Source organism: Cyprinodon tularosa, unplaced genomic scaffold, assembly GCF_016077235.1.
Source record: "Cyprinodon tularosa strain WSP-4 unplaced genomic scaffold, ASM1607723v1 ctg42, whole genome shotgun sequence".
Taxonomy (NCBI): domain Eukaryota; kingdom Metazoa; phylum Chordata; class Actinopteri; order Cyprinodontiformes; family Cyprinodontidae; genus Cyprinodon; species Cyprinodon tularosa.
This window is the reverse complement of record NW_024039141.1, coordinates 697,845-719,315: the sequence shown is the minus strand read 5'-3', so window position 1 is coordinate 719,315 and position 21,471 is coordinate 697,845. Positions and strand designations below refer to the sequence as shown.

At 37.2% G+C, this 21,471-nt stretch overlaps 2 protein-coding genes across 5 annotated transcripts in view; both read right to left on the bottom strand.

The window, feature by feature from the left end:
• Positions 1-194: 194 nt before the first annotated feature.
• Positions 195-17,073, bottom strand: reep2 (receptor accessory protein 2). The gene is made up of 8 exons (XM_038299183.1): positions 16,763-17,073; positions 12,508-12,580; positions 10,449-10,525; positions 8,448-8,568; positions 8,193-8,306; positions 7,160-7,340; positions 1,897-2,060; positions 195-1,566 (listed from the first exon to the last, which is right to left on the bottom strand). The coding sequence occupies exons 1-8, from the start codon at positions 16,792-16,794 to the stop codon at positions 1,495-1,497; spliced, it is 834 nt and encodes a 277-aa protein (XP_038155111.1). The 5' UTR covers positions 16,795-17,073; the 3' UTR covers positions 195-1,494.
• Positions 17,074-20,523: 3,450 nt separating this feature from the next.
• The window catches only part of kdm3b (lysine (K)-specific demethylase 3B), a 36,783-nt gene continuing 35,835 nt past the window's right edge, over positions 20,524-21,471 (bottom strand). For all 4 annotated transcript variants that reach the window (XM_038299146.1, XM_038299148.1, XM_038299147.1 and 1 more), the window contains one exon: positions 20,524-21,433. In XM_038299146.1, the coding sequence (XP_038155074.1) occupies positions 21,353-21,433 (81 nt within the window). In that variant the 3' untranslated portion in view covers positions 20,524-21,352. The remainder of the gene's footprint in view (positions 21,434-21,471) is intronic.

The window sequence follows — 21,471 nt, the reverse complement described above, 5'->3', positions numbered from 1 at the left end:
TGTCTTTAAATTATACAATGACTTCAGAGCAAAAAGCAAATTAAGAGAAGAAAAAAAAAAGCTATTTGTATCTTTTGGCCATAAAATACTTTTTAATACAGCTGTTAATATTCAAGCTTCAGAATGGGGGTTAAAGTTCCATATAAAAAAAAAAGCAGTAATCATGTTAATGAGTCTGTTCTGATAAGGCCTCTGCTCTCAGTGCAGCTGATTTATCAAGGCCCAGTAGTGAAGGAGAGGGAACCCAAGCAACAAGGATAAGAGAAGTAAGCTCATGGTCTATGTACAGCCAGATATTGATGTTTCTAGTTTAATGTGGAGTTTGTCTCCCCCTACTGGTTACATCCAGTGTAAACATAAAACCTGCTTTACAGCATCCAGTGGAAACCAGGCCTTTGTTGGGCTTGATAAAACCTGACTGTCCACAGCTGGCCTTCCAAAACCTGGATAAAAAATAAAAAAAAGATCCTGCTGTGTTTGTCTTAATTTGACAGCAGGGTGCAGGGATGTGCCTCCATGTACATCTGGGTAAGAGGGTGAAGAGAAAGTGCAGAATTTCTCTCTATATTGAAGCATTGAATGGTAAAAACCAGCCATCGCTGTGGTGATGGTAAACACACACAGGTGACAAAGATCAGGGGAATCATTTACTAAAATGGGACTGAAAGATAAAAACAAAGTAAAGGAGTCTGAAAAAAATAATCTAAGGTCATTTTAAGATGAAATTCGCAGTGAGATCTGAACATATCCGAGCCAGGCTCCCTCAGAGGCGTGTAAACACCTCAAATAATGTATGTAAGGGTCCAGAGATAAAAGGAGATAGAATAAAAGGAGTGCATAATTCAACAGGAGAAACACTTTAAGGACTAAAAGACCTCACGACTGCAGCCAGCTGTCTTTTAGTGGGAAGTAAAGGCTGCTGATAAAAACGTTGAAGGTGATATCATAACCTAGTTTTGACTGATTACTCCTGACATTTTGCTTAGCAGGACTGTCCTGTAAACATAGAGCTTACTGAGCATGTCTAATGCTGTGAGTCCAGATAACTATGCAAAGAATGTGAAAAAGTTTTCTTCATCGACAATCCAGACACTAGAAGCAAAAACTGGATTATCTAAATATGCTATAAATAAAGACAGCCTAAATCCAAAACAACACATCCCAATTGGGAACACATATTCCACCTCAGTGTGGAGAAGTACTTGTGAGCAGATTGCTATCCAACTTAAACAGTTTTAGAAAACAGCTTTAGCAGTGAAATCAAATCCAAACTGACCCTAAAGGGTGACCCGAAATATGCAACCAGACTGTTGAACCAAAGCTTTCCTTAAAACTTAAAAACGCCACCTGTACTTTGCTCTAAAAACTAGTAGCAGTGACGGATTCGGTTCCTGATATATGAAGCAAATGTGTTTGTGGAGGCCCAACAGAGGGAGGCGTAGCAGGCTGTGGTTGGAGGTGGAGGTGGGGTCCAGAGGATGAGGATAGCAGGAGTCATGGAGGCGTCTCTGCGTTGTTAGTAGTGGTCTTTTTCTTTGTGACCTTTTTCACTGTCTTGATTTGAGGCTGGGAGGAGAAGAGGAGGAAGAGCTCAATTAATCAACTGAATGAAGAAAAGAGGAAACGATTAAAAAACAGTTTAGACTTCGAACATTTTCAGCTTAGTTTTAGATATAGTCCCAGTAAGATATGTTCCGAGATGGGCATATGAAGTGGGAAACAAGGGGAAAGCTTAAATCTGAAATTTCAAACACTTTTAATCACAATTAACCTGTAACTTTATTAAATAAGTACCGTTATAAATGAATCATAAGCCAATGAAAAGCTGCCAACAGAAGCTGAAAACTGTTCAAGGAGAAGAACACCCTCAGCGAGTGTAAAGAAGTGTGTTCCTACCTCTGTCTTCACAGTCGCTGCCTTTTTGGTTGTCTTTGTGGTGCTGACGCTGCGTTTAGGGCCTTTGTCCCCAAGATCATCGTCCGAGTGTTCAGTCCGAGTGTCTGACTGGTCAGAGCTGTGTTGGGATGAAGCGTCATCAGCAAGTGCTGCTGAGGAGCGGGCTGTGGACAGAGCGAGATGGTTAGTGAGAGCAGCAGGAGGGTCACCAAGCTATAAAGCCATAGAAAAAGGCCAGATTAGATCATCGGACAGCAACATTTATGAGAAGGCTAATTAATCTACTTTTTGTTTAATAATAAAAAAAAGGCTGCAGCTGTTCTGAGGTTTGAAGTAATCATTTAATTATGATCACTTAGTCACATTCTTATCTACATTAAATCATTCATTTTCAGTTGTTGGCCTCAGTGAAACATGGCTTACAGAAAATTCTAAAGAATCTGGTTTATATGAACTGCCAGGATACAACTCTGTCCATACTATCAGGCAGAACCGGACAGGGGGAGGGCTGTCAATTTTTGTGAAACAAAATTTTAAATTTATTCAACGAGATGATCTAATTCTCAATAATGAAGAATTTAATATAGAATCAACGTTTGTCGAGCTTGAGACTTCAAAAAACAAAAATATTGTGATTGGTCAAATTTATAAGCCACCTGATGTTGATATTAAATTTAATGATGGAATGAACAAAGTTCTTGGAAACATAAATCAAGAAGACAAAATATGTTATATTATGGGAGATTTTAATATTAATATTATGAAAAGTGAAATTCATGGTCAGACAAATGAATTTCTAAATATGCTGCATGCTAATAATTTTTTTCCAGCTATAGACAAACCAACCAGGATAACTAATCAATCTGCAACTTTGATCGACAATATACTGTTTAATACTTTGTCATATGATACGATGTCTGGGCTATTATTTACAGAAATAACTGATCATTTACCAGTATTTCTTTTTGCAAAATATAATGAAAATGTGAAGACAAGACAAGTTGAAACTCAATACTTTAGAAATTTTAGTAAATCAAATAAAATCAAATTTAAAAAAATGATACAAGAAATTTCTTTTGATGAAGTTTATAATGAAAATGAACCAAATTCTGCCTATACAGTGTTCATAAAACTGTTTAATTCTTGTTTTGATAAATGTTTCCCATTAATGTATGGAGTTGTGAGGAAAAATAACCCTTGGTTTACAAGTGGCTTGAAAAAATCTTCTAGAATTAAAAATAAATTATATAAAAAATATCTTACATGCCCAACTCCACTAAATCTGGCTACATATAAATTATATAAAAATAAATTTGCTCATTTGTTGAGAGCATCTAAGAAAAAATATTACAGCAATCAGTTTAGAAAATGTTTAAATAATATAAAAAACACTTGGAAAACGATTAACCAATTATTACAAAGAAAAAAGGCTGCATCAAAGTTTCCTTCAACTTTTGTTAATGGAAACTCTGTTCTGTCTGATCCATATAAAATTGTTTGTCATTTTAATAATTTTTTTTCAAGTACAGGTATCACACTTGCCAACAAGATCCAAAACACAACGATTGATCCAGTTGACTATATTAAAGATTCATTTCCAATAATGGATAGCTTTGATCTTCCAAACAGTAATGAAGTGTGTGAGGTTATAATGCAGTTAAAAAACTCAGCTCCAGGGCATGATGGCATTAGAGCCTCTCTGATAAAAGATGTGCAGACCCTATTGAGCAAACCTCTGACACACATTTGTGCACTGTCAATGATTACTGGTATTGTTCCTACAGATTTAAAAGTAGCTAAAGTCATCCCTGTATTTAAAACTGGTGACCCAAGTATGTTCACAAATTACCGTCCTGTTTCCGTTTTACCATGTTTTTCAAAAGTTTTAGAAAAATTGATTTATAAAAGATTATTAAAACATTTAAATACACATAATATAATCTATCAGTATCAATATGGTTTTAGGAAGAATTATTCCACCTATATGGCACTTGTAGAAATTACTGACAGAATATTAACTGCGTTAAACAATAATGAATATACAATAGGAGTGTTCTTGGATCTCTCTAAAGCATTTGATACTGTTCATCATGAAATTTTACTGAAAAAGTTATTTAAATATGGATTTCAAGGTTTTGTTCATAAATGGTTAACTAGTTATGTAAAAAATAGATATCAGTATGTATCAATGAATGGTCTTGATTCAAAGCAAAACTCAATACAATTTGGAGTACCGCAGGGCTCCATCCTAGGACCTTTATTGTTTTTAGTTTACATTAATGATCTGGCTAATGTCACAAGTTCTACAATACCTATTCTGTTTGCAGATGATACAAATTTTCTAATCTCTCATAAAGACTTGACTACTATTACAGAGAATTTGAACAGAGATCTAGCCCAGTTTTCAACCTGGTTCCAAGCCAATAAGTTATCTTTGAATGTGAAAACATTTAATTTCATGGTTTTTGCTGGGCACAAAAATTACACATTTGATGATATAAGAATTTGTATTCAAAACCAACAAATTGATAAAGTTTCTACTGTTCGTTTTTTGGGTGTCCAACTTGACAACAAACTCCTTTGGAGAGAACAAATTGGTACAGTCTGCAAAAAAGTCACTAAATCTCTGGGTATTTTGAGAAGGATTAGAAATTTTGTTCACAATAAAGTGATGTCAACTCTATATTATTCATTAATCTATCCATACCTGTCATACTGTAATATTGTTTGGGCAAGTACATTTCCTATTTATCTTAAAAAAATACTACTTTTGCAAAAAGCTTTTGTTCGCTTAGCAACATTCTCTAAAGTTGATGCAGCTAGTGCTCCTCTTTTTTCCAAATTACAGCTGTTGAATATTTTTGAAATTAATATTTATCAAACATGTACCTTTATTTTTATGATAAAACAAGGTCAGTCTCCTGATACTTTTAAGAAATATTTTGTTAAGAACTGCCAAGTGCATTCTTATAATACTAGACAAGCTTTGTCTTTTCATTTACCGTTAAGTATTAAAACTCAAGTGCAATTTTCTTTTCGGCATCGTGGTGCAAAATTATGTAATGAATATGGAAAATATTTGGAATCTTCAGAAATAAATGGTAGAAAGTCTTTGAAAAAAATACTGTTATCCAAAAAAGACAGTGATGTATGATTTTACAAAAATTTGACCCCCTGAAATCTGAATGCTAAAATGTAAAAATAATGTTACTGTATATGTCTATTCTGTTTTCTCTGAAAGGACTTTCATAATGTGAGCTGCCTGATATTTTGTTGGTTTATGGGTGTGGCCTTGGTATAAGCCCTAAAGGGTTTCTGTCACACTCCATCACATTTTTTTATTTTATTCTATTGGTGTATTCTGACTTTTTATTTTGATCTGTGAAAAAAAAAAAAAAAAAAAAAAAGTATAATAAAGTGCGTAAAGAAACCTAAAGGGCAAAAAACCTCCTCCTTTTAGTCCAGCTTTATTTAAAACACTGTGGCTCTAAATGTTGTGGTTCTAACAGTCCCATGCTACAGGAGCTATAGGCCAGAATGTAAAAACAAACTTTGAGTACAGAAATATGCCTCCGAAACGTTCAGGTTTCCCAGTCAGGGTTTGATGTAAGCCTGCTGTAATCCTGGCTTAAAAACTGTCTTTCTAATCTGATTTGGATTATAGAACCCAAGATAAATCAGTCTGAATTAAACCAACCTGAGCTGGATTCCTTTACAGTTTCTAGGAAAAACAAATCTATGCACTTTTCTCAGACTATAACATTCATTTAAAATCTAAACTACAAACACTGAAAACAAAAATTGTAAAATATAGATGGATGGGAAGGAAGAAAGTAAGGCAAGAAAGAAAAAAAAATGCAAGAAAAAGAAAGAAAGAAAATAAAGTAGGACACAGGGACAGAAAGAATAAAGGAGGGAGAAAAACAAGAACACACACAAAAAAAAAGTTCATAAACCCCAGGAGGAGCAAGCTACAAAAGTCTGGGAACCACTGGAATAAAGAATGAAAAGCATTGAACTGCTTTCCATATTGTGATGTTTTTTAAGTTTCCCTTATTCACCTGAAAAAAATCAAATTTCAAACTTTACAGACTGTAAACAATAAAGTAGCAATAAAGTCCCTATAAACTCTGGAATCAAATAAGTAGAGGAAACCAAGACACAGCTCTGATGATGGAAAGTCTAAGAAAAGGAGTCCAATCAATAAGAACTCGATCATTAAAGATTAAAAACAGCTAGATGCTAAGAATCAAAGAAAACACCCTGCAGGGATATTTGGTTCTTTGGAATTTTATATTTCTGTAACCAGTGTACAAAAGAGTTAGAAGATGACCCATAATGCTCACTATGGACTGTAGTTAAAAGAAAAGGAAACTAAATGTGCCTTAAGATGGACTGGACCTGTCCAGGGTACACCCTGGACAGGTCTCGCGTCTCGCCCGTCGACAGCTGGAAATAGGCACCAGCATCCCTCGAGAAAATGGATTGATGGATGTGTAATAAAAATCCAAAAGGAGAGAATGAAAACATTGAAACAGGTTTAATACCAGTGTGGCCTGCCCTTCTCTTTCCTTTGAATCATTTCAGATCATCATTAATTTTTTTTATAATATAAGATCATCAGGAGGCACTTCCTGCCAGCAATACTTTGACAGCACTTATGTTTCTTATCTCATGGCTAAAGTGTCCGGACCAGCTTTAAGGTAATCGGATTTCTGTTTCCAAAGATTTGAAGTAGGAAGTCTCTAAAGGTTTAATCGGAGATGGAAAACAGTGCTGCACAGTGTATCATTCAAGATGAAGCATGTTTTGATCAACTTCAATCCCAATAAAGTTGTTTTACTGAGAAGTAAAACCTAAAATAATGAGGATTAATTCCAAATTTAAGTTTGAATTATTTGATATTTGGCGTTGGCTCGTTTTAGAAACTTGTTTGGTATCTAACCAATGTTGGTACTACAGCTTCAGCCTCCGTATCCATGACAACAATCAGCTGAGCAGTGAGACAAAGAACCGTCCCTCTAAAGCTCTCCTGCCTCCAAAGTCACATGTTTTCACCCACCTCCCAAATTGCACTCTCTCTAGACGGCTGTATTATTCTGCAGCTGACTCCTTCCAGCCCAGATTCTCCCAGCCCTGTTTTAAAGTCGGGCGGTTCCTAAAAATCACGCTCTTACCCAGGGGGTACCAACTGATTTTTGTAAACCTAAGTACAGCTTCATGCTGCTGTTATTAAAATCTGATGGGATGTTTGCGGCCTTACTCTGGCGTGCAGAAGAACTCCTTGCTCGAGGCAGCGTGCTGGCCCCCGAGCTCATCTCGTCCATGTGGTCCCGTCTCATCCGAACCTCCGACGTGTGCAGATCCAGCTCATCCTCCGTGTTGATCAGAGTCAGGTCCTGCATGCTGAAGCTGCGCAGCTTGTCAGAAAGCACACCCTGCCCCTGGGAATGTAGGGTAAAGTAAACACAGATGCTTTGGAGATGGGACAGCGTGGATACGTCAATGCTTTTAGCGGTTCGGACTCAGTAAAAAGGGAAAAACATTTTAAAAATTCAGCAGGCAGCTATTCCTTTACGATGCTGTTAAGATTCAGTTTGCTTCAATGTTGCAAAACTTTTGACACATAGGCAACTCTTTGGACTTTTTCTTCTCATTTGAAGGGCAGCTGTGGCTACAATGTAGTTTGCGTCAGTGTGCGAGTGAATGACTGAATGTAGTGTAGGCGCTTTGGTCAGTCATCTGACTTGAAAAAGCGCTATATCGGTACAGGCCATTTACCATTACCATGTTATGCTTCAGATTGTTATATTAGACCAGAAACCTCAAAAGAGTTTCTGTCATAAATGGTTGTTCCAAACCAAAACAGACTGAGGTTTACAAGCAGCATGGATTTAATGTAATATTGAGGCAGATGAGCGACAAACAGGAAGGGAAACATGGAAAATTAACTATAAATACCCTATGAAATCATTTTTTATACAAGACATTAATTATTAAAACTGGAAATAGATCATTTACCTAATAAACAGGTAAATATAGCTTTATTTTATGAGGTAAATATCAATATTTCATGTTTTAATAAACTAATAGATGTTCCTGCGCTGAAGACCACCATGAATTAATCGGAACTGTCACACATCTTTAAAAGTACACTGCACTTTCATACGCTGCTCGTTTCTGTGCATCGGCACTTTTGAGTGAAACATGGCGACATGAGGCTTTAGTGCATATGCACCACTTAAACATGAGGCATACATAAGGTCTTCATTTAAATCCTGACATCAGATGCTCACCTTGGTAGCTGCAGTGACGGCAGCAGTAGCTGCGAGGTTGAGACCCCGTTTTCCAAACTTCATCATGGTCTCATAACTCCTATCTTTGGCCTGGGCGATGTATTCATCGATTTCCTTCACATAGCAGGAGGATTAGATCAAACACAAAAAGGAGGTAAACAGACTTAACGTGAAGGCTTGTAAAAGGGACTTTTATCAGACAAGAAAAACGTTAACATCCATGTGGATTTCATTATGGTTAGGGTTAGACTTTACCTTCTCTTTGTTGGAGAGGGTTGGGTGGACAAACTTGCGGTAAAGAACGCTGGAGCCCTTGGTGTAGGGGGACAGGAGCCAAATCACAAAGGCTATCTTTAGTTCAAAGTAAAAGGGAAACCTGAGCAAAGGAATAAAAAGTTTAAGCTCTAACCGGCAGTACTGCTGTCCAAACTTTGATAACCAAGATTATGAACAAGAGAATGAGCTCAGAGGTTAGAGGCAAAAGAGGAAGTTATTCTGCAAAATCTAAAACATTTCTTCATTAATACTAAAGATGCTTTCTTTATACTCCTTTTACATTTTCACAGGAAAACAACAACCATTAGAGAGGTGCTTTTTGTATGTTAATTTATTTCTAGCATGTACTAATGCTCCATAAGAATTAATAGCAAAACCTGACATCCTATTCATTTTAGACTGACATGTCGAAAGCATGCATCACTTCTGGAAACATGGAGCCTACAGTAGGCTTTTCAAAATAACAAATTTTGCTGGAGAAATTGTTCAAGAAATTAAAAAAATATATTGTTTTCAAGTAATATAATGATTATTACAAAAATAACACCAAATCAATGACCAATAAATCTGTTTTTTTTAAGAACCTTTAACCCGAGAACTGGAAGACATTTTGAATATCTAAAATAAATAAAATAACCAAAACAATCAATAAAATAGAATCATAATCTGTTAACTAAATGCTCTTAAATAAACAAAAATAAAATCTTAAAACAATTAAAAAAAAGAATAAAGAAACAATGAATAAAATTGGGACTGAAAAGACAAATCTGATTAATTGGTGAAATAATCTTTAACTAATTTAGTAATCAATTGATCGTTAACTGGAGTATAGAGACTTTATTGATTAATTGAAAAAAAAAAAAACCCAGACAGATTAATCGATTATCAAAATAATTGTTAGTTGCCACCCTAAATAAAATTGATCACCAAATCTATGTAAACAAAAGTGTCTGTTATAGTCTGTTGCTGAGCCGAGTCGGCAGAGTGACGGCTGGTTTATTTTTTTATTAGCTACTTGGAGTGAGTTAATTTTTAATTCTGAACAATTCAGCACACCTTTATATTTAATAAACAAACTTATTTCATTGCACAATAATTATCATGTGTGTTTTATTCTGTCCCCCCCCCCTCTACTGCACTTTTATACTAACCCATCAGAAAGACGTCATTCAAAGAGATGGAAACTCAAACAATCTCCCATTTCACAAAACACGACTCACAGCTTAAACTACAATAACAAGCCTGTTTTTAAGAATCAGAATAATTAGTATCTGTCAATCAATTGTGTTTCAAAAGCCAGCTGAATAAAACAAAACATGATTTTATTTTACAACTGGTTATTACTTTTATGTTACAGAAAACACAAGTCCCTTTATGCCAGGATAGAATGTGCTTTGGAATGCCAAACGACAAAAACAAGGTGAGAATCAACATTATGCGATATAAATTGATGACAGATTAACGGTTATCCGTTTGTGGAGAATATTCAGCTTACTATTGAGTTGATGGTAGTTTTCTTTAGGATCCCCTGATTCTAAAGAGGTACATGTTGGGTTTTGTTTACAAATAAGCTTGCTGTTCAATGCAGAACAAAATGTGACGTCAAAAATGACCCGGGGCCGGCGATGGGAGATAAGGGGTTAACAGCTTCAAAAAAGGTGAAGAGTTAACTATTTATTCAGAGGAAATCACTGATGAAAGCAATGTCAGAAATTATACCTGATCAAACAGGACTTAAATGTCTCTTTTTTTTGTTTTTTTAAAGAAAGTATTCCCACTTCTCTGATCTCTGTATGAACAAGTCATATTGCAACACTCAAAGCTTCAGTTGTGGTTAATAATAAAAAACAACCGGCTAATTTAAAACCTAAAAAGTAAACTACATGCTAAAAATAACCAGAGCACATCAGCCTTCAATCAAACCAAGTCCTAGAAGCTCCCTTCTGAACTCTATGCAGGCATGTGAAGCTGCTCACTCACCATGACAGAAGCAGATCTGTGGCCGTCTCTGCTGTGCTAAACAGTGCAAATACTATCCAGTACATCATCCATTTTACCTGCAGAGACAGAAAGACACAGAGGGGAGAAAGAGCGAATAAATTAAAAATAGCACATGAAAACACACCACTTTACACAAGCTGGGAAGAATGACGAACACAGAGGTTGTGAACATGCCAAAGCCAAATAATGATGTGTGGATTTGTTGTGAACTGATATCATCTTATCCTCAAACCAGGACTTTGAGATGAATCAGCACTGATCAAAATATGAGAAGCTTCAGATGTAGTGGAAACTCTTAATATCCTATAAAGTGAGCATAAATGTTTAGAAACATAAGAGTCAGACGAACATGTAGCAACAAGAAGACAAAACCACATCAACCGTCTCATTTAATTAGTCAAACGGTGGTGGGGGGGGGACATCAGCTTTAAAAATGCCCCCCCCCCCCTTTTTTTTTCTTATCCTCCTCCCGTCACTCCCTACTTCTGCTTGAGCAGCAATCCAAGGGTTGCCACGGTAACCTGACAGGAGGAGAGTGCTCTCCAGTATAAATGTAGGCCGGGGGACAGCTCCTCCTCCTGGCTCCCCCCCTTTGCTCGATGAGGTAAGCAGGAGGAACCCTGTTTGGAAGACAAACCCTCAGCTGAAAACAGAACAAGATTCTGCAGAACTTTCAGCCGTTTTCCCTTAGAAACGCTGTTTAATTAATTAGCACCGGTGTGAATCGGGTTTCATATTAACGCCACACAAAGACGAAAATATAGGGGGGGGGCACATGTTTAACATTAATATGGTCTGTTTTAGATTAGATTAGATGAGCTTTATTGATCTCACAGCGGAAAAATTCACTGGTCACATCTTGGCATAGTAATTAAAGAAGGTGCAAACAAGGAGAAAAAGGTGCATTAGGAAAAAAAAATAAAAATAAAAAATAAGTTAATGATAAGTTAGAGGTTCTGGAACTCATTACATTTTCTTTAGCATACATAAAAAGCAAAACCATTACTTATGCCAGGGAGTTTTCATTAAAAAAAACATGCAGGAGACTCATGAATCGGACTATTTGTTAAATAACAGCGTACCACAAAGTTGATTAAACTGGCGTATGACGACAGAAAAAACAGTACCAATTGCGATTTTCTATGTGCATTACTGATTTTTTAAAAACAATTATAAGATAAACATCTGCAAAACTAGTTTGGTTATTTTATTCAAATTCTCCAATAAGGTTTTAAAGATTCCATTTTGAACCCTTTAAAGAGGTTTAATTCCCAGGGACAGTTTGGCGTATTTTTTTTAAACCATGCTCTTTTTGTCTTTACTAAATGCAAAGTTTTACCAAATAAAAAACGGGGATGGGAGATAAGGGGATCAGGGCTGCATGTAACGACTATTTAGCGAATCGGTAAAAATTTGTTTTTTTAGATTAATCGATTAATAATCAGATCGGCCAAAAGATTCCTTTCATCAGTGATTTTATTTTTACAAAATTGATATAATTACTGCTCTAAGTGGGTCGCTCTTTCAGCTGAAGGCATATTTTATAGTCTCTATACTCCAGTTAAGGATTGATCGATTACTAAATTAGTTGACGATCTAATTGACTAATCCAATTAATTGTTTCAGCCCTAATTTGGATACCATAATTCATTATCTTTTGAAAGATTATTTTTATAGATTGTAATGGAAAAAAAAACACCATAAACAGCGAGAGTTCCGCTCCTCCTGAAAAAAAAAAAATATTTGAAAATAAAACAATGTGCTTCTTTAAACTCATTTATTGACCTTTTTTCTTTAGTCTCTCTGAAAAACTGATTATGATTGAAGGTTTTCAACACATAACTGAACCTTAATCAAGTCCACCAGTGGTGCCGGTGTTACATTAAAACCTTTTAATCAATAACTGTTTCTTGTGTATGGTAATCATTTAAAGTGAAGTTGATAAATCATAACAGCTGGGAGGAGCAGAGAGCACAAACTAAATGGAACAAAGCAAACAGGAAGGAGTCCTGCTCTAACAACTGGAGGTGGTACTCACATATTCCTTCACATTCTTCGTTTTGACGGCCTTATAGGAGGAGTATGCAGGGTAGAGCGTCCCAAAGGCGAGGCTGAAAAAGAAAGAGGGAAGACCTGGATCAATGTAAGGAGGACGTGCATGACCTCTGGGTATGGACGCCCGAAAAAAACTCAACCATAGAGACTGTTTACATTTGCACTAGGCTTAGATAAACAAAAAGAGGCTGATCTTCTGCACCATATGTCCTACTTTTACTTGAACAAGCACAGTTGCCCCCCCCCTTTCCTTTTGATTTGAGTGGTAATGCTCCAAAATAGACTTAATCAATAGAAACACTGTAATGGAGATCCCACAGTCAGGAAGAGTGCAAAGGGATGAAATGGAAAAAATGAACAAATGGGTCTGCCAGGGGTGGGACACCATGTGTTGGCTCATGTGCAACTCTGGGACTCTGTGCACACAGACTGTTGCAACCTTTGTTCCTTGGGAGGATTTGTGCTGATGTGACATGTGCAAAGAGGAAGACACGGAAAAGCAGTCACCAGTGCAGTGCGAGTCCATTTTTGAGACCTTAAACTAGAGCTCAAGGATTAAATGTGCATCCGACTGAGACCCAGTTGAACATATTTAGCATTTCTCTATGCCATACCATCTCACACTCTCTGTCCTATATGCAGTAGAGTCTGACCTGACTTAAAGCAGCCCTCAAGGCTAGTGATATCTGAAGCCACAAGCTTCTTTGTTTCTATATCACAAAATTACTTCAGAGTTTGAGGCTAAACGGGCTTTTTCTTCAGGAAGACATGAAAGCAAATTTATTAAAGCTGTATTGCCTATTTAAGTGGTTTGCTTTAATTACCGTACAACATATTAAAACTCTTGATTTTTCACATTGATTGTCCATGTAAAACCAGACATGTTAATAGGGAGGACAATTAACTTTATCATAAATGTCATTCGTTAGCATCTCCCGATTAACATTGTGTCCCAAATCCAATCGAGTCAAGTTTTAAAGCTTGCATCATAGATGCTTTTTTCCCCCAACATTTTTTTCGTTATAGTTTTAAATATATTCTTCATTTCATCTCACTTTTATGTACTACTTAAGAGAGCTCTACCAAAGAAAATCTCAGTAAAACACATTGAAATTAATGCGACACAGAAAACCTAAAAGACTAGGGATATCTTTAGCAATGCATTCAAAATGTTCAAAGAGCCAACTAAAATGGAAATGGCCAACCATTTGTTTGAAGTGCTGCAGCTATAATGATGCATATGCATCACACTGCCTGATCGGTGCATGACTAACTGAGGCACAGGGAGGAACAGGAGCCGGCTGGAAGCAGTTTGCAGTTTATTACCTAATCAGGAATATTTAGAGGAATGGGAACATTTCAACACTATTTTAAATACTAAGGAAAAGAGCAGCATCTGTGACATGTTTGATATTTAAAGAAGGGAATGAAGCAGCAAGAGTAAACTAAATCAGAATTTAAAATAACCAAAAAAAAAATGTACTGGAAATAGTTGAACAGAGGAAAATCTTAAATTTAACTCTGAATTGGTACACCCATTTACAAAAGCCAACAAATTACATCATTTCCAGAGTTTATGCAAAACTATCAATATAAAGGCAGGCCGTGTAACTTTTGGCAACTAGGGGTGCTAGATCTATAACTGCCTGTATTTTGCTTCAACTAAACATCAAAAATAATAAAGATATGACTGTATACTAGAAGCAAAGTGTTAACTTGCCAATCTAATAATAAAGTTGAGAAGAGAGAATCTGTTTTACATCCGGCCTTTGCCGACGAACAAATTCCTTTCCAAGATCGACTCTTGTTTTTCCTCACTCACAATCATTCCACGTTTTCTCTTTTAAGCATCCTCAAAAGGTTTAAACTTTTTCTTTTCCTCAGCCATGACCAGTAGTCGAGCAGGCTGAAAAATAGTAGAGCAAAAGCCTTAGTTCCATGACGATATAAGAGCCTGTGGACGTAAAGAGATACGTTCTTCCAGGTCACACGGGCCTGGCCAATGACGGTGCGTCTTCTCCCAACTTACATAGGCGGTATTTCAAGAGAGGAGCCCCCTCTTAGTATTAATAGTGTCAAGCGCTGTATCTTGGCCTGAGGAATCATATAAAATAACCAATATGCGTAAAATCTTTAGGTCACAAATCCTGCAGTTGCCTTTAATAAATAACGTCAACATTAAACTTACATATCTTAAGCACTAAATCGTGGGTAATTTAAAGACGATCATGTCAACTGAGAAATTTAATCCAATTAGTAGAATTTATATTTTGTACCCAAATAACATTTAAACTGCTTCATCTTTGTCATCCTGATAAACCAGACTAAATGTGAGATTAAAGCTACAGTGTGTAATTTTTAGCGACATCTAACGTCCAGACTGCAGACCGCAGCAACATGAACATCCCCCCCCCCCCCCCCCCCCCACCGCTTCTCCCCCCCAACAGTACGGCGAGCGTTACGGGACAAAATGTCTTGCACGATGTCCGAATCACCTAGCTTCTCAAGTGATGAGGTTTGTTTACATAGATAATTTTAATACTGCCATCTATTGTTCACACACACACACACACACACACACGACTATGCCGAGAGAGGGCCGCTGCAGGCGGGCTGCGGTTAGCCCTGGCTGGCGTTAGACTCGGAGTTCCGCTGGTTGCCACGATCCTCTCAATTTCACAAATAGTTTTTTTTATTTTGCTTTAAATCAGTCAATGGACCATATAGTGACGCTTAAAAGTATAATATTCTCGCCTCAAAAGGTCTTAAAACAAACGTTTATTGAACAACAGCAACAGAAAATTGAACTTTTAACTTTCAATGGAGCGCTCCACTGAAAGCTGCTGCTGCAGTGCATGCTACTGTTCAATAGTTGTTGCCATCTCACTGGTTGTGCTTTCTCCAGTGTCACGCAGCTTTGTCGTCACGCCCTCAAAACCCCGCCCGCTTTGCATCCAAAAGTTCAAAACACATCTCTGTGTTGTGATTGGCCCGCCAGTTCTAGGGCCTGGGGCATTAATCGAGGCTAGACCACCACTGGCCACTGGTGGGTGGGGCTAGTTTACTAGGCTAAAAGTCTGCGGTTGCCCTTTAATAACTTTAAACCTACATATCTTAAATACTGAAGCATGGGTAATTTAAAGACGATCATGTCAACTGGGCAAATTAATCCAATTAGTAGACATAAAATTTTGTACCCACATAACATTTAAACTGCTTCATCTTTGTTCTCTTTACTAGTCTTGTTCTGAATTATGAGGAAAACTAAAACATTAAACTTTTCAAAGCACAGATGCATTTGTTTAAATTGTGTATAATCCAAGCTCCAATTTATCTTTATATGGATCTTTGTCTGGACTAGTAACAAAATAAGGCCGGATAGGCCACATAGCAAATCAAAAGATCCAATTAAATTATTGGCCGTCATAGCAGGCAGAACTATGGAAACAGCCTTGCACAGATTAACATGAGGTCAGTTTAAAATGTTCTAATGAAAATAGGCTTATTTTTTGGAGCCAACAGCAACCTCATCATACAAGAAAAATAAAAAATAAGCCAATTAAGGTGAAAATAACCAACACCCTTTAAAAGAGCCATTAGTGGAGATCCCAAGCATCAATCTTGGGCCTGTCCTGGAAGCAGCCTAGAGAAGCTGCTGCTGCTTTAGTTGAGTCATCCACAGTGTGGAGATGTTTCCAGGTGGAAAGTGTTGGCTGGGTTTATGAGGCTTCCCTGAGAGGAAAAATAAAATAAAACAATAAAACAGAACTGATCCACCTTTACTCTGTCACTGAGCTGAATTTTCATTCATCGTTTAGCTAAGGGCCACTGAATGCTGTTTTGTCTGTGTTTACTGGTCTGCAGTAAGGTTTGCATGTTAATCAGGTTGACTAAATAATAGCTGCTTTCCTGGCAGCGCGTGAATCTCCATTTGCTTTGTTTTTTTTAGATGGCCGTTAGCTTAAAGCTGTTAGCTCAGCTCGCGCTGCATCATCGACCTGACTAACAATATTAGAGAAGTGCCGGAAAGTGAGCATCTACAGTAGCTTTAAACACGTTTCAAACACCAAGCAGCCCATTATCTTTTATTAGTTGTTCTTAATTTAACAAGTTTAGCTGTGTTTGGGTAGAAAACAGCCCAGCAGATCGAAGTGATGAATGGAGCAGCCGTTGAGGATGACGATGATGTAGCTAACGTTTTTTAACAACAGATGGAGCCCAGCCCAGCCCATACTCACACCACTACCCTCGAAATAATCCAGGATACCATGCTGCTGCTGCTGCTGCTGGATGGCAAAGACGAGAGCTTTCTCCGCGTCTAAGGACTCTTATTTTGGCTAGCAGGTGGGCTCTGTGCCCCCCATTCCTCCTCCAGCGGAATGTGAGGCAGCGGGTCTGGTTCCGTCCTGTCAGGCTCGGTCTGCCACGCTGCTGTGCTGTCAGGTGAGTGAGCGGCACGGAGGATGATGAGGGTCTGCTGCTGCTGCTGCTGCAGTCTGCTCCCCACTGCTGGAAGACTGGCTCTTAAAGGGGCCGCGTCACATTGGTTCAGGTCGCTTTCGCTTCATGAATGCCTTCCATGTTTTCTCGTCCTCGTGCACTCATAGCTATGGGAGTCTGTTTGCGCCACGTGAAAATATAAAAATGCCAATAGAAAGTCATAACTGTGAGATACAATGTCATCATTTCAACTTTTAAAATTGTAATTATGAGATACAAAGTCATAATTTTTAACTTTCAAAGTCATAATTTGAACTTTCAAAGTCACAATATGAGAAAAAGTCATAATTATGAGATACATAGTCATAATTTGAACTTTCAAAGTGACAATATGAGATAAAAAGTCATAATTTCATCTTTTAAAGTGACAATTGTGAGATACAAAGTCATATTTACGAGATAGAAAGTCATAATTTCAGTGTTCAGTCATAATTATGAGATACAAAGTCATAATTTCAACGTTCAAAGCCATAATTATGAGATATAAGACATAATTTGAACTTTCAAAGTGACAATATTAGATAATGTCATAATTATGAGATAAAGTCATAATTTGAACTTTCAAAGTGACAATATGAGATAAAACAACATAATTATGAGATACAAAGTCATAATTTTTAACTTTCAAAGTCATAATTATGAGATACAAAGTCATAATTTTGAAATACATACCGGTAACTGATAATTATGACATTCTTTATTTTCATGTGGCAGAAATGGGCTTCCATACACAGTTCAGTGAAAGTAGGAGAACATAAAGATTAATCTTACCAATTTAAGCTCGATACTTTATTTCACACATAATAATGCTAGTAATTTAAAAATATATATAAAAAAAAACATATGGTATTTTAATGTCTGAGGGGCGTTTAGAAAAATAAAATGTGGCCCCGAGGGAGTCCTCCACCCCACTGATGAGCTCTTTTTGGCAGTTCTAGAAAAAAAAATTCCTGGGGCAGGAAGGGTTGTTCCATGTTAAAAATATACATGAACAGCACTATTTTCTAAAGATCTTCCATATCACCATAATTCAGCCTGCTTTGTATTCTGTCTACCCTAGCTCATCAACAAAGAACGATAGATCTGCAGATAGAATGGTAGAAAATGACCTTCCCTTCATTCAGGGGCTATACAGGTCTAGGGTCAGGAAAAGGTCAGTTAACATCTCTGCCAACCTCACACATTCGATCTCACAGACTATTTAGAACCCAATCGGGAGGCCTACACCACAGAGCCATGTTTGCTTTACCTAGGCTGTCACAAAAGGAGGTTCTTTCCACAGAATCTCAACAAAATAAACTCTCTGAATAGTTCAAATTAATTTGTGTCACAGGGAGAAATGTTTGGTGTCAAAGCAGCATTTAAAATACATTACAAACTAAGATAGAGAACCAGATAAACATTTAACAGTTTATATACCATTTGGAGACAATTTTGATTGCCTTATTATAGAGTCTGGGGGCTGCAGGAAGTAAAGAGGGACAAAAATGTCCCACTGCAGACCTGTGGTGCCTCAGCCTTCCTTTGGAGGGACAGAGGCGTAGCCAGAAAATTTTAATAAGGGTGGCCAGGCAGTAACCAGTGTACACTGAGGGGTGGCAGAAAGGGGGTCCATCAACACCATATTTTCCAAATAAAGACAAACTATACTTTCCTACAGCTTTTGCTAACAACTACATACATTTATTTAAGCATCTATGCTGTCTAATTTAAAGGTGTAGAAGAGAAACTTCTCTCAAGTTTGAGTTCTGGGGCAAACATCTTATTCATTGTCATTACTTATCTACTTTTATCAAATGAATGCATGGTGGCAGTGATGCGTCTGGTTTCTCGCTTTCTTTCATTAATCTGAAGAGTTTGATCTTCACCACTCCACAAAGTCACACATCACCTTTCTGTTTTCCCTTTGCAAGATGAGGCCAACAACCACAGTCATCTGATCATTTCTGCAGGTAAAGAGGACCGGAACCAGAACTTTACCCTGTTGGGGCCTCCTTACTGCAGATCTCATTGTTCTGTTGACAGTTGTTAAGATTGTCCAGTCTGTGGGTTAACCTTTCACCTTAGTCTGCTCCAGCTTGCTTTTCAGAATAAATTGCTGTATTTTATTGAAAGCATTAGTGAAAAGATAAAAATAAATAAATAAAAAAAACTCACAAAACTTCCAGGGTGCGAGAGTTCGCCCTGTACTAGAGGAAAAAAAAAAAAAATCACAGCATCATCCACTCCAGTGCCTGGCTGGTTGTTAAACTGAAGGAGCCCTGGTCTATATATAGGTACATAATGCAGATAAAGAGCTTCTTTTCTAATAACTGTTGATGTGCTCTTCATACAACATTGATGCATTTATTCTATATTTTATATTCTATTAAACTCAATGGTTGCTTGTCTATGTGAAGCACCTCAGCAAATTCCTTACGTGTGAAAACACTGCTCGACAGTAGAGCACTTCAGTTACCGCATGTGGCTTGCAAAAGACTTGGTTGATAAGACGTTTTTTTTTTGTTTTTTTTTATTCCCCCTGCAATTTTTTCCACTAAGTGAAATGTCTTTAAATAAACATTAACATGAATTCAACACACTGTAGTAAACAGAAGGAGGCAGAAGATGTCTTTCAGTCATCAATGCACACTTTCAGGGACACACAGGAGCTCTTTCAAGCTGGTCACCGTTTCTTTCACTACACCTTTTCCATCAACGATAAATCTGAAATACTTTAATAATCCCAGGGCGAAATTACTTTTGTTACATTACTCCATCTATAATAGATACTATAGGACTGGTTTGATTTAACACAATTTCATCGATATATATATAAAATTAGGGGGTCCCCGCTCTATCTCACCATCAGTTTGGAGGTCCTTGGCCTGGAAAATGTTAAAGGCCATATTGGAGCATATATTAAATAGTTGATGTTTTGGATCCCAATTCAGGCACTATGGAAAACTTTTTTTTTTTTTTTTTTATGAATTTATGAGCTTGATTCTGTTTTTTTTTTTAATGGCACTAGTGCCTCGTTTTTTTGACAATAGGTGGACGGGAAAGGGGGAATGAGGGGCACCTAGTGTGCAGCTGTTATGGCAACATAACCCCCCTGCTCCCCCCTGAGACCTGAACATCTAAAACAACCAGAATTGAATAAAAAAAATGACCCTATTTTTTATTCTTGTGATTCAGACTAGTTATGCAGCGTAAAATCGACTGCTCTATATGTTGTGTGTGTGCTCTAGTCCTCACTTGTTTGTGTTTCCCCTTGTTCAAAAACTAAATATAAAGTCAAAAAAATTATATAAAAACTACTCTCTACTTTCAGCCTGGGTTCTTCTAAGAATTAGGTCAATCATTCACTCAACCTGATCTGGAGCCAGTTTCTCTTACTGGTTAATGTGGAGGAGTTTAAAAATAGAACACCAGCTAAAAATGTATTCTTTCCAGTTTTGGCACATCAGAGGACTAGAATAGACATATAGATCTAATACAAAACAAGCATAAAACAACATTATTTTTGTAAATTTTATTGTGAAAAAGAAATCCAACTGCTAAGATCAATATATATATTGATACAATGTTAATGGCCAGTAGTTCTGTTCAGCTGCAACTGGGATTGTTGAACAATATAACTGGGAGCTCTTAATTCCTCAAACCCCCTGGTTGTTAAAAAAGAAAAAAAAAAGATTGCCGTCTCTGAAGCATCTAATCCACTCGTTGCATAAAAAAAGGAAGATTTCTTACTCTAAATGAAAGAAATAAGAAAACTAAAAATACAAAACTTTGGTCAGCTTCCCTTGATTGGCTGCTTTGCAAATCCTTTAAGCAACAGACGGCAAAAATCATCATTTTTTTTTTTTAAAGAAAGAAAATCTACAAAAAAACAAAATCAGGTTAACCTTGCTTCTAATGAAAAACAGAACCATGTCATCAAAATAAGAATGTTAGCCCAGTACTCACATTTAGTCATTTTGCTTATATGGTAGCTGAACCTCCGCTCTGAAGGCACGTCAGCTTTTTACCTCCCTTACTGAAACGTTTTACATTTACAACAAAACCAAGAGAACACACCGACCTTAAATACAACGTTAATCAAAAAAGGGGAGGGAGGGGGGGGAAGAAAAACAACTAGACAAGTTAGAGAGTACTGTGTAACAGCGATGAAGGACTTCCTTAATTCAAGCGCTGATTTAATCCCTCCCTGTCTCATCCCTCCCCCCCAGATTACAGACCTTCACTTCCCCCCCAACAACATACACAATCTCTGTACTTTGTACTCGTGTAGATATGGTGTGTGTGTGTGTGTGTGTGTGTGTGTGTGTAGGTAGTGGAGTGGGCGACTAAGGGCGAGCTAGTTTAGGTTCGTGGGCCTTCAGTGTCCCGACCGCGTCCTTCACTGCATGATAGATGATGTTCTTCACCTGCAGAAAACGAGGAAAAACTCATGTAAGAACAAAAC

Excerpts from the sequence above, each read along its gene's own strand:
- reep2 (XM_038299183.1), bottom strand. The coding sequence starts at position 16,794 with ATGGTATCCTGGATTATTTCGAGGGTAGTGGT. Across the intron at positions 8,307-8,447 it reads CCCTCTCCAACAAAGAGAAG|GAAATCGATGAATACATCGC; the intron begins GTAAAGTCTAAC and ends TGCTATGTGAAG. Across the intron at positions 2,061-7,159 it reads GAGTTCTTCTGCACGCCAGA|CCCGCTCCTCAGCAGCACTT; the intron begins GTAAGGCCGCAA and ends CTCTGTCCACAG.